Source organism: Phocoena sinus, chromosome 3, assembly GCF_008692025.1.
Source record: "Phocoena sinus isolate mPhoSin1 chromosome 3, mPhoSin1.pri, whole genome shotgun sequence".
Lineage (NCBI taxonomy): Eukaryota > Metazoa > Chordata > Mammalia > Artiodactyla > Phocoenidae > Phocoena > Phocoena sinus.
In genome coordinates, this window is record NC_045765.1 from 9037012 (window position 1) to 9052997 (window position 15986).

At 52.7% G+C, this 15986-nt stretch overlaps 2 protein-coding genes across 3 annotated transcripts; both read right to left on the minus strand.

The window, feature by feature from the left end:
- Positions 1-5179: 5179 nt before the first annotated feature.
- C3H19orf53 (chromosome 3 C19orf53 homolog) lies at positions 5180-10644 on the minus strand. Its single transcript, XM_032627625.1, has 3 exons — positions 8392-10644; positions 8258-8313; positions 5180-5627 (listed from the first exon to the last, which is right to left on the minus strand). The coding sequence occupies exons 1-3, from the start codon at positions 8486-8488 to the stop codon at positions 5484-5486; spliced, it is 297 nt and encodes a 98-aa protein (XP_032483516.1). The 5' UTR covers positions 8489-10644; the 3' UTR covers positions 5180-5483.
- On the minus strand, positions 5183-15864 carry MRI1 (methylthioribose-1-phosphate isomerase 1). 2 transcript variants are annotated; one of them, XR_004349295.1, is made up of 8 exons: positions 14784-15864; positions 14470-14708; positions 13454-13629; positions 12000-12176; positions 11695-11919; positions 8392-9983; positions 8258-8313; positions 5183-5627 (listed from the first exon to the last, which is right to left on the minus strand). XR_004349295.1 is itself a non-coding variant. In XM_032627624.1 (7 exons), the coding sequence occupies exons 1-6, from the start codon at positions 14913-14915 to the stop codon at positions 9838-9840; spliced, it is 1095 nt and encodes a 364-aa protein (XP_032483515.1). In that variant the 5' UTR covers positions 14916-15864; the 3' UTR covers positions 8467-8598; positions 9823-9837. The 2 variants fall into 2 exon arrangements, 1 of the variants encoding a protein (XP_032483515.1); XM_032627624.1 differs by lacking the exons at positions 5183-5627; positions 8258-8313 and having other exon boundaries at positions 8467-8598; positions 9823-9983.
- Between the last annotated feature and the right edge of the window lie 122 nt (positions 15865-15986).

Below are 15986 nucleotides of genomic sequence, written 5' to 3' on the forward strand. Positions count from 1 at the left end.
GAACACCTCGGGACATACAGCAGTCACTCAATCTATATATAACTTGTTGAATGACCCAGCTCATGCTTTGCTCCCATTCCACTGAAATGATCTACAGAGCAGGAAAACCGAAGCTGGCCCCTAAGTGGCCTGATTGCTGCCCCCTGCCTCTCCCCACATGGAAGCTCTGCCTTTTTCCTTCCAGGAATTTCCAGTTTCACAGCTGCATTTTCTGGCCAATCCCCAACCCACCCTTCAGTAAACTCCCTCCGACCTGCACTGTCCAGTATGGTCACCACTGGCCACAAGTGGCCTTTGGGTCCTTGAAATGGGACCAAGCTGAACTGGGCTGTGCTGTCAATGTAAAACACACTGGATTTTGGAGACTTAATAGAAAAAAAAGAAGGCAAAGTATGTCATTAAGAATTTTTTATATCGATTACATGTGGAAATAATACTATTTTAGACGTTTGTGTTAAGTAAAATACATTATTAAAATTAATTCCACCTGTTTCATTGTGTATTTATTTTATTTTATTCTATGCGGTATCAGGGCGTTTAAAGTTACATATGCAATTTGGATTGTAATTTCTATGGGACAGCAGTGGTCTTGAGAAACCACAGCTGACCACAATGACAACAATGAAACAACAATAGTAATAATGTACTGATTGCTTATGTGGTGCTCTAGCTGTTCAGAAACATTATCAAATGTAAGCCTTCCAACAGTGCTGCGAAATGGGGATGTCATCTCCATTTCTCATATGAGGAAACTGAGGCTTAGAGAGGTGGAGTTCTTGCCTGACTGGGAAGCCTTAGACTTATTAGAGCACGTCTTTCTTGCAAGGATTTGAGGCAAAGATAGACTTATGGGGAAGGAGAAATGGGTGGGGAGAAAAGCAGGGAGAACATCAGTGAAACAAGTCTTTCAGGTGCTCCCCTAGCAAACAGGACCCAGGGTCCAGGTTTTCCAAGCAGCCCCCTTCAGCATTTAGTATGTGGCTGGCCCTTGTCCCTGAGGATGCTTCAGTGGATGTCCTGAGATGCTGAATCAGAAAAGGCACTCCAGGCCAGTGGAACAGGATGTATGGGAGGAATAGAGAATGGGACATCACAGGGTGAGGATGTTTTATTTTATTCTCTCACAAGAGATACTAATATTTTCATCATCCCCATCTCATGGATGAGAAAACTGAGGCACAGAAAGTTCAGGTGACTTAACCTAGGTCCACAGCAGGAAAGGGTAGGGCCAGCATTCAAGCCCTGGTGGGTGGGCTGGTCTTGTCACATCGGCTGGGGATCAGATGCACAGTTTGGGAAACACCAACATTCTATTCCATTCCTCTGATTTTACAGGTGAGGGCAGTGAGGCCCAGAGAGGGTCAGAAAGTTGCCCAAGGCCACACAGCAATCCCTGGAGAATGTGAGAAGTCAGAAAGGCCCTTGGGAAAATGGGGGTTGCCTCCGGGATGAAGTCTCCAAGACTGTTTCACGCCTACCCTCTTCCTAGCAACACTTTTAGGAAGGGTGACGTGGCAAGGGGTGTTCTAGCTACCTGCAAGTCCTCCCTTCTCAGTGTAGCCAGTGAGTTTGGGCCTCAGGAAAACGGAACCACATTTATCCCGCCTGCCGCTGTGAGCTCACTGTCTAGGCATCCACAGCTCCTGACCCCAAACCCACATGTGTACTGACATCAAGACCCATGAGAAACAGGGTGACTCTGAAGGCTGGGATGAGGGGGCCCATGGCACCCCCACCCCCTAGTTCTGTGCCACCCCATCCTAACATTCTAAGAGTCCCTCCCTCTGCCAACCCCCCTGAAGCACCCCAATGCCCCTGTTAACTCAGGCAGGAAACCAGCCAGGGCAGTTTTACTTCCTGGTCCCGATGCAGCCCCTCTGGGCTGCCCAGCTGGCAAGATTTGCTTCTTACATTTCTTCTCTTCCCTCTTGGAACACAAGTTCAAGGGCAGAGAGTCAGGGCCCTGCCAGGAAAAATGGGCATTCCAGGCAGAGGGGGAAGGTGGAGGCAGGAGAGGAAAAGGCTTGAGCAGGAATAATTGTCTGAAAAGCAACATTTAATGACTGCCCTGGCCCTGGGGAGTGGGGAGGGGCAGGGGAAAAGGCAGGGAGTAGACAGGCTGAGTGGCTGGAACTGGGCTTCCCTCCCCGTCCAGGAAAACAAAGGCAGCTGTCACAGTCTTCAGGCTCCCCACATTTCCACACTCAGGGAGGGGTGTTAGGGTCTCCATTTAACAGATGAAGAAACTGAGGCTCAGAAAGGGACTTGCTGAAGAGAACAAGAGGTGTAGGGATTTCCCAAAGTCTGGGGCTCTTGGCTGCGACACTAATGGGGGATTTGTGGGCAGGACCCACATGCTAGGAAGGACCTAGCATGGGAGGGAAAAGTCACCCAGGTCAGTGATGGGGTGGAGGGTGGAGGTGGTGGGAAAGTGAGGCTCTTTGGGGAGGCCGAGGGAGTGGGGTGAAGAGGGAACAGGTGCGTTGACATTCCAGATCCGAAACCTGTCACACCTGAATGCCTTTCCTCACCCCTGGGGTCCCCCTCAAAGGGGCTGGCGTCAGAGGGACAAAGGGAGCCAGTTTACAGGAGTCCTCGGCCAGCCCTGGCGCCGCCAGCGGCAGTGGGCTTGGCCCGGGTTGGAGGCGCCTCCTGGTGGCTGAGGGAAGCGCCAGATGGCACCCAGAGCCCAGCCGGTCCCACCCCTCACCATTTCGAGATTCCAGACAGAAAGGTTAAAAGATAATTTTCAAAAGTGGGTGCAATCAAGGCTCTCACCGACAAATAGAGACGAACACGTGTTAAGATTTTTTTTATTGAACTCCTGTGGGAACCAGGCAGATGTTATACGAGGTTCAAAAGAGAGTCCGGAAAACGGGCGCTTTTACAACAGATCAGACTATTTGAGTAAATAAATGTGCGAATGGAGGCAAATTGGTTTTTCCACAGGGGAGGAGGGCTGTCAATGGAACCTCAGCTGCGTGGGCCAGAATGAGCAGATAAGAGTGGTTCTGTATTGCTATCAGTTGCTTACAATTCATGGATGGAGCTGTGAAATAGTTCAAAGACGCTGTTATGAACCAGCTAACCCGGAAGGGAAGGACGTGTTGTATAGCGATGACGCTTTGAATGGTCAGAACTGATTTACAGAGATGCAAAATGTACCTTGCAGAAAGAAACAATTCCTTCCTTCCTTCCTTCAACAAACACCTGTTCCTGGAGCAACTATTGTGCGCTGTTCCAGGTGCTGGAGACACACCAAAGATGCAGAGTAGAAAACGGATGAGAGTGGCACAGAGTGACCCCTTCCAGGAGCAGGGGACAGAGAACGATTCTCTGAGGTGACACCTGGGAGGGGGAAGGAACAGGAGGTGAAAAAGGCCAGGGGGCAGGACTGGGTGGAGGCGGGAGTCTGGAGGGGGTGGCCTGGGGCTTCCTTGCTTTCTGTTCTCCCCACTAGAATGTCAGTTCTCAGCTCTACCTAGCCCAGAGGTTGGCATGCAGTAGGCGCACAATAGATGCCCAACGTGCAAAGCGACTCCATATCAAAGGGCAGAAGTCACTCGCTGTCTGCTTAGGGGAGAGACTGCTGTGAGGTGGGCAGATGGCAGGAGGGTCCAGGTCCTGTAGGTGGGGCTCAAGGAACGGTATACTCTGGGCATCACAGAGCCAAGCGGCAGCCCTGCCCTCCAGTCCCGGGTCTGGGCCCCATCCTCCGCCCCTCTCCTCCCCACTAACAGAAACCCTGAGCCCCGGGCCCCAGACAACTCCAAGCTGTGAAGTCTCGCCATCAAATTAGGGCTCTGCTGCCACAATTCCTGCGTTTTTGAGATGTAAATCAGGATTTTTTTTTTTTTTTTTTGCATGTGAAATTACCGTTCCTGCCTTTTCCGGGGGTTAAAACTCACATGGAAAATTCACCATTTAGAAGGGTATAATTCAGTGGCATTTCGCACATTCCCACATTTGCAACCAACTTTATCTAGTTTCAAAACCTTATCACCTCCCAAAGATGGCCCCATACCCATTTGTTGTCACTCCCCACTGCCCTTCCCCCAGTTCCTGGCACCCCATAGAGAACCACCGTCGCTATGCATTTGCCTCTTTCGGACATTTCACATGAATGGAATCACACATTACGTGGCCTTTTGTGCCTGGCTTCTTTCAGAATGTTTTCCAAGTTCACCCATGGTGAACTTTATCATTCTGTTTTATGGCTGAATAATATTCCATCCTGTGGATAAACTACACTTTGCTTATCCAGTCACCTGTTGGCAGCGTTTGGGTTGCTACCACCTTTGGGTGACCATGACTGGTGCTGCTGTGAACGTACGTGTCCGAGATACTGAGTCTGTGTTCGATCCCTTGGGGTGTGTGCCTGGTGGGCAACGGCTGGGTCACGTGGTAACTCCAGCCTGAACTTACTGAGGAGCCACCGAACTGTTTGTTGTCCAGTGTCTGTCCCTTGCTTTTAAGAAAAATGTCGGGAGTTCTGTCACCCACCTCGGGGGGAACAGCCACCGCACTCCCTCCTCCCTCCAAAGACAGTGGCTCAGCCGATCCCACAGGCACAGATGTTTTAGGGGAGGGGAGCCCAGGATGGAACAGAACAGAAACTTGGTCTGTTAAGAGAGGCAGCAGATGGGCAGCCGAGAACACGTACTGGGGCTCTGCCAGCGCCGGGTTCAAGTCCCTGCTCTGGAATGTTAATGTGACCTGACCTGGGCATCACGAGGACTGAGGTGATGTGTGGAAAGCACCAGAGCAGTGCCTGGGCCACAGGCAGTGCTTCGTACTTGCTGTTATGACTTATGATCTTTTTTTAAAGATCGAGGTGGCACTGAGAAGTTTATAAGCACATTCTGGTTTAATCGGCATTTTGACTCTACAAGGTGGTGTCAGTACCTGTCCTGCAGATGGGAAAGTGACTCACTAGGCTGCCTGGCCGGTCCCCGGCAGAGGGGGTGACACAGGCATGTCCGTGGAGGGTATGTAGGTGAGTCACCCAAGGCGGGAGAAAAGAACACTCTCCCCTGGTTCCCAGGCTGGAGGTGCAGAAGCCCATTCGTCCTTCCCTGGCATGTGGCTAGTCTCCTGTGGAAACTGCTGGGGATGACCTGGTCGGGGCACCTGGCCCCAGGCCCCAGCACATCCCGCTCACAGGAGCATGTGACTGTGGGAGGAATGACAAAGTCAGGTTTATTGCTCTGGGTTAAACCAGTGGAGACAGGATGTGGGGAGGGGTAGGGGGACACAGGAAGTTGGTGAAGGCATCCTCCTGGTCTTGGCCTGCGCTTGGCCTGGCCTTGGCACCCTGGGAAGCCAGCCAGTGCACTTCTGACCTGCTGATCACCTGCTCACGGGCCAGGCCCCCAGTAAAGTTTGAGGCGCAACCCAAGGCTCTGGGGAGCACGGCCTCTCCTCCCTGCACAAGGTCTGAGCACAGACAGGGCTGCGGTGATGGCCTCCGCTGGGGTGCATCCTTAGGAAGCCGTCTTGGTGGAGGAGGGGGCTGCTGCCTTCTTTTTGGTGGGGGCCTTCAACAGTGCCAGCTTCTTGGGCAGGCTGGTGCTCGCTTTCATCAGCACATCATGTTCGATCTTCTTCCGGATCCCGACCTCCAGGTTCTGAGGGAGCAACCATGGCACAATCAGACTGGGACCTGAGGCGGGAGGGAGGGCCTGGTCTGCTGCCCTTTCTCCTGTGAGCTTACAAGGGGCTGGATCAGCAACTCCCCCCGAAACAACACCTGAGAGTCTGGTGGCTGGGGCTTAAGTCCTGCTTCTGCCCCATACTCTGGGAACACTGCACACCGAAAAACCCCTTCTCATCTCTGGATCTCAGCTTCTAAACCTCTGCCCATTTCCATTTTATAGCTGGGGAAACTGAGGCACATGCAGTGAGGAGGCACTTGCCCAGGATTCCCAAATCATGTGAGTGACGGGAGATTGGAACCCAGCACGCCCGGAGTCTCCAGCCTCAGCCTCCAGGCGGGCAGCCTCCCCTCGTCTCTGCTTTGCTAATGGTGAACTGGGGCTCTGAGAAATAGGGGTGCAGGCAAGTAAAGGCACAGGAAGAACCCAAGTGTTTGGGTCCAAAACTGGTAGTTTAATCATAATACCTAAACTGCTCCCTTGCCCGACCTGTGAGTTCCAATGACCATGACAACCATGACTGTCACCACACGCCTGGGCGCAAGGGAAACAACAGCAAAGACACAGAAAAACCTCTGCCCTCATGAAGCTGACATTCAGTGCGTGTGGACAACACAGCTGTCAGTGACAAATTCTGGTAAACAGTTTTTTTTTTTTTCCCCCTTTGGCCACGCCCAGTGGCATGTGGAATCTTTCCCCAACCAGGGATCAGAACTGGAACTGGCGCCCCCTGCAGTGGAAGCGCAGAGTCTTAACCACTGGACCGCCAGTGAAGTCCCTCTGGTCAACTGTTGAAGGATAACAGATGACAAGTGCTGCTATGGAGAAAAGAATACAAGGGATGATGAGTGAGGGAGGGGGTGGGATTGCCATCAGGGATAGCTGCTCAGAAGCAACGCTTGCAGCCAGACTTGACTGGGAGGAAGGAAGCCGTGTAGATTTCTGGGAGAAGAATCCAGGTGGAGGAAACAGCTAGTGCAAAAGTTCTGAGGTGGGGCAAGGAGCAGTTATGGGGCCAGTGAGGCTGGAGGGAGAGAGGGAGGAGGTGAGGGCAGGGAAAAGACTGGAGTAGAGTGTGCCGGGTCCTGTGGGCTGTGGGGAGAACCTGGGCTCTTCCTGAGTGAGGTGGGAGCCACCGAGGGTTCTGAGCAGAGAAGGGAAGTGCCCTGATTCAGGTGCTCACAGGTGCCCTCTGGCTGCTATGGGGAATGGTGGGGCCAGGAGATCTGGGAGGATGTGACTGCCCTGGTCCAGGTGGGAGATGATGGGATGGGACCAGGTTGGGGGGTCAGAGAGGTGGGAAGTGGGTGGAATCTAGATTAATCCTGAAGGCAAAAGGGACGAGATCCAACCTGTATGTGAGAGAAAGGGGGAATCCCGAGTATCTGGAAGGAGAGACTGTGGCAGGATCATGGTGGAGTTGGGGAGCACAGTGGGGGTAGGATCAGGACCCTGGTTCTGGACATACTGAGCTTGAGATGCCCACGAGACACTTTTCCCCTCCGGCTGAGACATGGAGGTAAGCAGGTTGCTGGGTACCCAGGTCTAAGAAATCTGAGGCTCTGGCGATCCAGTGGTTAAGATACCATCTTCCACTGCAGGGGGCACGGGGTTCAATCCCTGGTCGGGGAACTACTGAAAGCTGTGTAGCGCAGCCAAAACAAAAAACAAAAAACTGAGGCTCTAAACAATTTGCTCAAGATTATAGGGTGAGTTAGTGTGTGTTGTACAATTAGAATTCAGGTCTGCCTCCACCAGATCTCTTTGTAACTTCTCTTTGCAACCTTAACAAAAATCTCTCTGCAACTTCTTTATAAGATCAACCCTATTCACCTGCACACGAAAAAGCTACACTTAAAAACAACCACAGGGCTTCCCTGGTGGCGCAGTGGTTGAGAATCTGCCTGCCAATGCAGGGGACACGGGTTCGAGCCCTGGTCTGGGAAGATCCCACATGCCGCAGAGCAACTGGACCTGTGAGCCACAATTACTGAGCCTGCGCGTCTGGAGCCTGTGCTCCGCAGCAAGAGAGGCCGCGACAGTGAGAGGCCCGCGCACCGCGATGAAGAGTGGCCCCCGCTTGCCACAACTAGAGAAAGCCCTCACACAGAAACGAAGACCCAACACAGCCATAAATAAATAAATAAAAATATTAAAAAAAAAAAAAAAAAAAAAAAACAACCACAAAAACGTTTATTTCAGCCCTGTGCTGTTCTCAGGGCTTTACAGGTGTCCTATGGCATTGAATCCTTACAACTCTAGGAGAAAAGTGCTATCACTACAACCATTTCTTCTTTAAGAAGCTCAGGGTGAAGATATACTAGCTGTCGATGGAACTGCGCTTTGCTCCCAGCACTGTCTTCTTGCAAAGCTGGGGTTTTCAACCCCTTTCCCAGGCTGCCTTCCCTCTCGAGGTCTATTAACGAGGACAATTTCAGCGAAAGCAGCCAGTGTGTGCTGAACACATTTTGCGCGCCACTCGTGGCTTTAGGAGGCTCACTGATTGGGAGGTAATGTTTCCGTACCCACTGCACAAGGGAGGAAACTGAAGCTCACGGCACTGGGAGTTCTCCATCCCGGGCCTCTCACACGCTCGAACTCACCTTCTTGAGCTTTTGCTGTTGCACGATGCGTGCCTTCTTGGGTGCGATAACGAGACCTGGGGAGAGATGCGCTCTCGTGAGGCCGGAGAACCTCGGGCCCACCTCGCCCCCCCAGTCCCCGGCCCACTCCTCACCGCCCTTCCTCGGGCCCCGGTTCCGCTCCGAGGCTGTCGCCGCTGTCTTGCTCTTCGTTGGTTTCCGCGCCTGGAACTTGCGCTGCCCCTGCGCCATGATCAGTCATGCACCGGAAGAGGCAGGGCTGTGGGAGGTCGCAGATGAAAAACGCAGGGCACGATGGGATACAGTGGGGCCGGAGGGCGGAATGGCTCACGGGATACAACGTGGCAAAGAGTTAAAGTGACCACTACCCACGACGGTCGATGATAGGCAGCATTTCGCAAAAATTTCGAAGTAAAGGTTATAATGATAAGCTAACACTTACTGGGTGCTTATCTGCTTTATAAAACTTATGCTGTTTTATGCTCTTTATACATAAACTTCAAGTCTAGGACTTTCGGTCAAGCAAGTGAGGCACTCTGGTGCAAAATTTAAGGGGTGCCCCGAACTTCAGTTATCAAGATAAAAATATATTCCACATTCAAAAATAATATTTTAACACAAAGAAAAATCGTCCAAATACAGCCTGTGGACTGGCTGCTTGATGTTGTAAATAAAGTTTTGTTGGAACGAGGGCTGGTATCAGGACTGAAGGGAGTAGGGTCAGGATATGCAAGGTCAGGGTTTCATTCTATTTAATATCTTTATATTTTGTTCACCATGGATTGTTTTTGCATTAATTTTGATTTTTCAAAAGTAATGCATGAAGCTATTCTTTATCTTGACTACTGAGCTTCTCAGGGCCTCCTCTAAAATTTTGCACCTGAGGTGTCACCCTAATTCCAGCCCTGAGAGCAACCAAAAAGGGAGGTACTAGTATTGTCTCCGTTTTGTAAATGAGGAAAACAAAGCATGGAGAGGTGAAGTGATTTGGCCAAGATCACACAACAGAAAAAGCGGTGGAGGACTTCCATGGCGGCGCAGTGGTTAAGAATCTGCCTGCCAGTGCAGGGGACACGGGTTTGAGCCCTGGTCTGGGAAGATCCCACATGCCTCAGAGCAACTAAGCCCGTGCACCACAACTACCGAGCCTGCGCACTAGAGCCCACGAGCCACAACTACTGAGCCCGTGTGCCACAACTACTGAAGCCCGAGCACCTAGAGCCCGTGCTCTGCAACAAGAGAAGCCACTGCAGCGAGAAGCCCCGCGCACTGCAACGAAGAGTAGCCCCTGCTCGCCACAACTAGAGAAAGCCCATACGCAGCAACGAAGACCCAACACAGCCAAAAATAAATAAATTAATTTAAAAAAGAAGAAGAAAAAGAAAAGGCGGTGGAACTGCGATATGAACTCAGGCAGCTTGACTTCAGCTGCTGGGATCTTAAGAGCCATGCAAAGGCCCTGTCTGCTTTCTCTGTTCTGGGAAGAATTGTGGCTGGGGGAACAAGGTCAGCTTTTGGGCAGGCCATTCAATAAGTTTATTATAAAAATAATGGGGGCAGGATATGGACAGCTAGGTTGGTTACTTCTGGGGTCCATCTAGGGTGACCGTGGCACCTAGGGCTTCCTGGAGCTCCTCAGGGGCAAAGACACCCAGCTCTGTGATGATGCCGCCAGTGATGAGGTCGTGGGGGGTGACATCAAAGGCAGGATTCCAAACCCCAATTCCTTCAGGGGAGAGGGGGGAGGCAAGAAAGGCAGGGATTAGGCTCATTGACAGTTCTCAAGCTATTGTCGCCTGTCTCACTCACAGTGGTTTTTGGGATTGGGGAATCCTTGAGAATCTAGAGATCCTCACCCCAAAAGTGCATGAAGGCATGGGTTTTGATACCAGTAATGAATTTAGACCCCCTACATTCCTGGATTGTCACTGTCTAAGAAGAAGCCTTCAAAGTCTTATATACATCCACCCACTTGTGCCTGCTCCAGGAATTTCTTTAGGAAACTCCCAAGAATCCACCCCAGGGCCTTTGCATGGGCTGTGCCCTCTGCCTGGATGCTTTCCCTCAGATACGCACATGACTTGATGTTTCACTGCCTTCAGGTTTTTTCTCAAATATCACCTTCTCAGTGATATTTGATAACCCTGTCTAATCCACCCCCTGCACAGACACTTCCCATATCCTTCTGTGCCTCATTTATTTCTCCTCAGCCTTTACCCGCTTCTAACATACACTGGGATTTTGTTATTTATCTTGTTTTTTGTCTGTCTCCCCACTGGACTGTCAGCTCTATGAGGGCAGGGACTTTTATGTTTTTTTTCACTCCTGTTTCCCCGGCCCTATCATGTCACCTGGCACTGGCCAGGTGCTCAAAAATGTTTGCTGAATGAATAACAATCTCTTACACAAGAGGCTGCAAACTCTGTTTTCTCTGGTTCACAGTTTTTTAAGACCACTGAATTAGCTGTCAGCTTTCAAAGTGTGGGAGCTTTCAAACATATAACAAACGTAAGGCTTCTCTTGGAAAAATCAGAAGAAAGACCTGTTCTCCTGGGGTCTGCATTCCTGTGATCCTTGGCCAGAACAGAGTATCGGGGTCCCCAGACTGCACCTGGCCCGTGTTACCCAGCTTTCTTGGGGGGAGGGACACGGTGGGTTGTCAACTCTGCTTTCCATGGTCTTATGGGTTTTGATCAGTGCTAAATAATTAAGCCTCCAGGAAAGCAGGGGCACCAAAAAAATCACGAGAAAATATTTTTTTTTCAGCATTAATGTATCTATTTTTATTATCTATCTATCTATCTATCTATATTCTTTTCCATTATGGTTTATCACAGGATATTGCATACAGCTAGACAGTAGCTCCTTGTTGGTTATCCATTTTAAATATAGCAGTGTGTACACGGCAGTCCCAAATTCCCTATCCCTAACTGGTCCTTTTAATAAAAGGTTTTTGATCATACTTGTTACTATTTAACGAGCACTAAGGGCCAGGCACTGTTCTCCACTTCACGTGGGTTAATTACACTGAACCGCCTCGGGTATATGAGGTAGGTCATGAAAACAGCTCATGGGGCTCTTAGGGATGAATTTTAGGCAACCAGGCTACACAGCCAGGAAGTGTGGGGAAGCTGAGAGATATCTGTCTCTTCATAAGCACTCGGCCAGGTGGTACTCTTATTTCTTATTCAGGTGAGAAAACAGAGGTGGAGAAGAGCAAGGCAATGCGCTCAAGGCTTCCCAACTCATTAGCTGTATCTTCTGACCTTGAATCTGACTTCCAAGACGTGTCTGCTCTAAAATATGGCTTGAAGGAGCACCTTATGCCCCAGAAGGCTGATGACACCCCAAATACCACCTGCTGCCTGTGAAGGGGTCAGGGTGCCTCAACAGAGGTGCCCAGGCCTATGGTGCCCCCCTCTGAGCGGATGGCTTACCGGGTGCCGCAATCCTGACCCCACTGACATGGGTCAGCTCCTGGCCAGGACGCTCCTCAATGATGATCTCCCGGCCCGTCTTCAGGTGGAGGTCACACGACGAGCTGGGGGCAGCCACATAGAAGGGGATGCCGTGGTGCTTGGCAGCGATGGCTAGCTGGTAGGTGCCCACCTTGTTGGCCGTGTCGCCATTGGCAACCACGCGGTCGGCTCCCACGACGACAGCTGGGGAATGAGATGCCGGGAATCGCCACCGGGCCCTGCATGCCTGGAGCCCTGCCCACTGGCACGCCCCACCTGCTGACCTGACACTCCATAGTGGGCCATGGCGGCTGCCGCCATGCTGTCGGCGATGAGGGTGGCGGGGATCTGCTCGTAGACGAACTCAAAGGCCGTCAGCCGGGCTCCCTGGTTGTAGGGCCGGGTCTCCGTGCAGAAGGCACACTCCAGACGGCCCAGGCTGTGCAGCGAGCGGATCACACCTGTGGGGCCCAGCCCACCAGGAGGATGAGATGCAAAGGGACAGATGGGCAGGGCAGCCCACTGGTTAGCAGCATGGTTCTCCAAACCATGCAGTCCCACTCCCGGGCCCTTGCAGTGGCTGTTCTCTCTGCCTGGTACAAATGTGTTTAGAGAATGCCTCCTCCGTGAGGTCTTCCGGGATTCCTCCATCTCACAGAGCAACCCTCACGCTGCCAACCCCTACTCTCTCTCTTTAGCACTTACCACGTTCAAATGCATCATACGTATTTGTTCTGTTCCTGTGTCTGTTCCTCCTGTTTTCCTGCTCCCGATGGCAGAGATTTGATCTACTTTCTCCACTGCTGGGTCCCTAACTCCTAGAACTGTGCTGGGCACACAGTAGGTGCTTAATAAATGTTGAGTGACTGAAGGAATGGATGCATGTATGAGTGATGGGGTACACAGGAGATAAGCTTTTATTAAGCATAGATATTTGTTAAGTGAATGAATGAATGTCTTGCCATCAGAGCCTCAGTCCCCAGGCCCAAGGGTGGCACCTAGGCAGGTAGGGAAACCTCCTGGAGAATTTGGGATCAACTGGAATCCGCTGCCTTGAACTCCAGGACCCAGTCCCCCTGGTCCTGGTCACAGCTACCCTAATCTTTCTTTAGGGGGCTACGCCCCACCCCTCAGTCCTCTTGGAGTCCACACACATCCCACCCACTTTCTTTTTTTTAAATTTTAATTTAACTTTACTTTTATTTAAAAAGTATTTAATTTTTTTTTTTGGCTGCACTGCACGGCTTGTGGGATCTCACTTCCCCATCCAGAGACTGAACCTGGGCCACAGCAGTGAAAGTGTTGAGACCTAACCACTGGACTGCCAGGGAACTCCCCCCACCAATTTTCTAGGCACATGACACAGGCCAGGCCTATCGAGTGACTGATCCTAGATGGACAGATGACTCCGTCAGAGCCCCCGAGATACAAGGAGACTTTTCTAACACTGTCGGAATAGAGACCCTAGGCTCTTTTCCTTGTGATCTGAACCCTGGCCGACGAGTGGAGCGTGAGGACGATGCCACCATGGAGGAGGGCAGATCTTAGGGATACGGATAGATGGACCCTGATGCTATTATTTGAGCTGCTGGATCCAGTCATGCCTGAAGCCAACCCCCTGAGTGTTTCTGTACAAAAACTAATAAATTCACATTTTGGGGGGTGTATAAAGTGGTTTGGGTTTCTTTCTCTTGCATCCAAAAAGGGTCCTCCCCTATCCCTGTGGATGCCCACTCACCTAGGGCTGTGCCATAGCCAGCAGTGGCCAGTGCACCGGTGTTGCAGTGGGTCAGCACTATCACCTTGCCGCCCTCGGGGGCTGCCCGCTCTAGGAGGTGGTGGGCTCCCAGGTCCCCGATGCTCCGATTGTCCCGGAGGTCTTTTGCCAGCATGTCCTCGGTCCAGCGGATCACTCTGGGGCCGACAAGGGACTCTGAGCACAAGTCACAAGCCTTCAGGGCCCACATCAGCCCCTCCTCCCTGCCCAACACCACTCTCCTGGAGCTCTCCTGCTGAAAGCCTCTCACAGCTGTGGGTCTGGACCCTTCTGCCACAGCCACCTAACTGTAACTCCATTTGCTCTTGGGACACATTTACTAAGCACCTCCTGTGCGTCAGGGGCTGGGGGACACAGCAGTGAACAAGACAAAAATCTCTGCTCCTCTGGAGCTGACACTGAGGTGGGGGAAGCAGGTGATGAACAGACAATAAAGTGAAGGAAAAGGCCTCGGAGTCAGGAGACAGAGGACAGGAATGAGCTGTATTATATGGGGGGTGGGGAAGGCACAAACCTGAAATTTGAAGGAGAGGAGATTAAGTAGATGGATACCTGACTTGCAGAAATGGTGTGTGCAAAGGCCCTGAGGCAGAAGGGACCCTGGTGGGGGTTAAGGAACATGGAGAGTATCCGTGCAGCAGATGCGGAGGGAGAGAGTGGGAAGAGAGCGGGGAGAGGACCAGGGCTAGAAACAAAATTCTTCAAAAGCAAAAACTAGGTAAATGAGGTGGCACTTAAAAGGGCCTCCGAGGGCAGATAGGGCTGGGGACGTTCAGGGAGGTCAGAGTCAGGGCACTGAGTTCAAGGATCTCGGGGCCAGGCTGTCCGGTGGTGAGTCCCAGCCCTGCCTGTGTGGCACTGGACTAAGAGCACATTGCCTCAGTTTCCCCATCTGTAACATGGGTCGTTGTGCAAAAAAAAAAAAAAAGAATGAATAGCCGCCGGTTAGAGCAGCGCTTGGCACAAGGCCCCTCTACCTCTCTCGGACCGCCTCCTCCGTGGCGCCCTCCCGCTCCGCTTCCTGCGCTGCGAGGTCGGCCAGGTCTCGGGCGGCGCGGGCCATGTTGACAGCGGTGGGCCGGGCGGTGACAAGTAAGCTCAGAGCGTCGCGCACGAAGGCCACGAGCGCGGCAAGTCCGGGTCCCCCGGCGCCCGCCTGCAGCTCCACGGCGAGGCTGAGGCAGCCCACGAGCGCAATGGCTGGGGCGCCGCGCACCTGGTGGGGAAATGGGGGCGTCAGGGACTGCAGGCATGGGAAGCCCCCCACCCCGGTCCCACCGAGCGGCCCCACCTTCATAGCGCGGATGGCCTCCCAGGCCTGGCGCACCGAGCCCACCGCCTCATAGCGGCTCTGCTGGGGCAGCAGCAGCTGGTCGAGGATCTGTAGTGAGCCCCGCGAGTAGCGGATCGCCTCCAAAGTCATGCTGTTGCAGCCGCGATCACCGCCTTTCCCGGGGCTCAGCGGGCCGCGCGCACCAGAGGCGGGGCCGGAAAGGGCGCAGGGGGCGAGGCCAGGGCCCAGGGGTGGGACCTCTCCCGGAAGGAGGAGCGTGCGCACATCAACTTCGCTGGCTCCTGGGACCCGCGAACCAGGCGCCGGGTCCTACTCCAAGTTCCCCGCCAAACCTGGGCAGTTAGCCGCACCCTCGGAACCAAAATGGTGCCACTATTTATAGGGCAACTATTGCATGCCAAGTCCTGTGTTTGGCGTCTGGCTATAGCAAGACTCCTAAGTGCCAGGTGGGTACCCTCAGGTGCCTGACTTCTCCAGCCAGAGCCAGTGCTGCCTCTGGCCTCACGCAGAGCAAGGCACCAGAAGGGGGTTCTGAGATCCAACAGACTCTTACTGCTGCCTTGAGACCTTCCTATCCCCGCGGGGAGTAAAGGCCTGCGGGCTGGGGGCCACCACTACCTCCGGACAGGGCACATTACAAGTTCAGCAGAATTCAGCCAGAACCTCAGCCCGGAGAGGTCCGTATGTCTGGTTTGTTCACCACTGCATCTCCAGTGGCTAGGATAGCGTCTGGTGCACTGCAAGTGCTCCGTTAATATTTGTGAAATGATCCTTCTCCAGGATTTAGGGGGAGGTGGTGGGCCATGAGTCACCTGGTGGATGCTCAGCTGTTTTTTTTGCTCAGTTTACTAGTTTCCTTCAAAGGAAGCAACACGCTGGGGTCTCTTTCATGATCCTTCCAGGGTGTCCCCATGGGTGGGGGATAATGAACAGCCCACACCTGTGTGCTCCATCCCCTTCTGCATCCGGCCTGGATCCTGAGCACCCCTGCTGTCCAGTCCCAGTTTCATCCTTCATACCCAGCCTGTGCCACCTCCTCCAGGAAGTTGGCACCGATTACAGGCCAGCCTGGGCTACTACCTTTCAACTCTCATCAAGCTGGGTGGGGACCCAGGCCGTGGTCACAGCATCAGCATTGGCTGATGAGATGCTGGGCAAGCTTAGTTGGGTTGCGGGGGGAGGGGTGCAGGCATAGCTCCT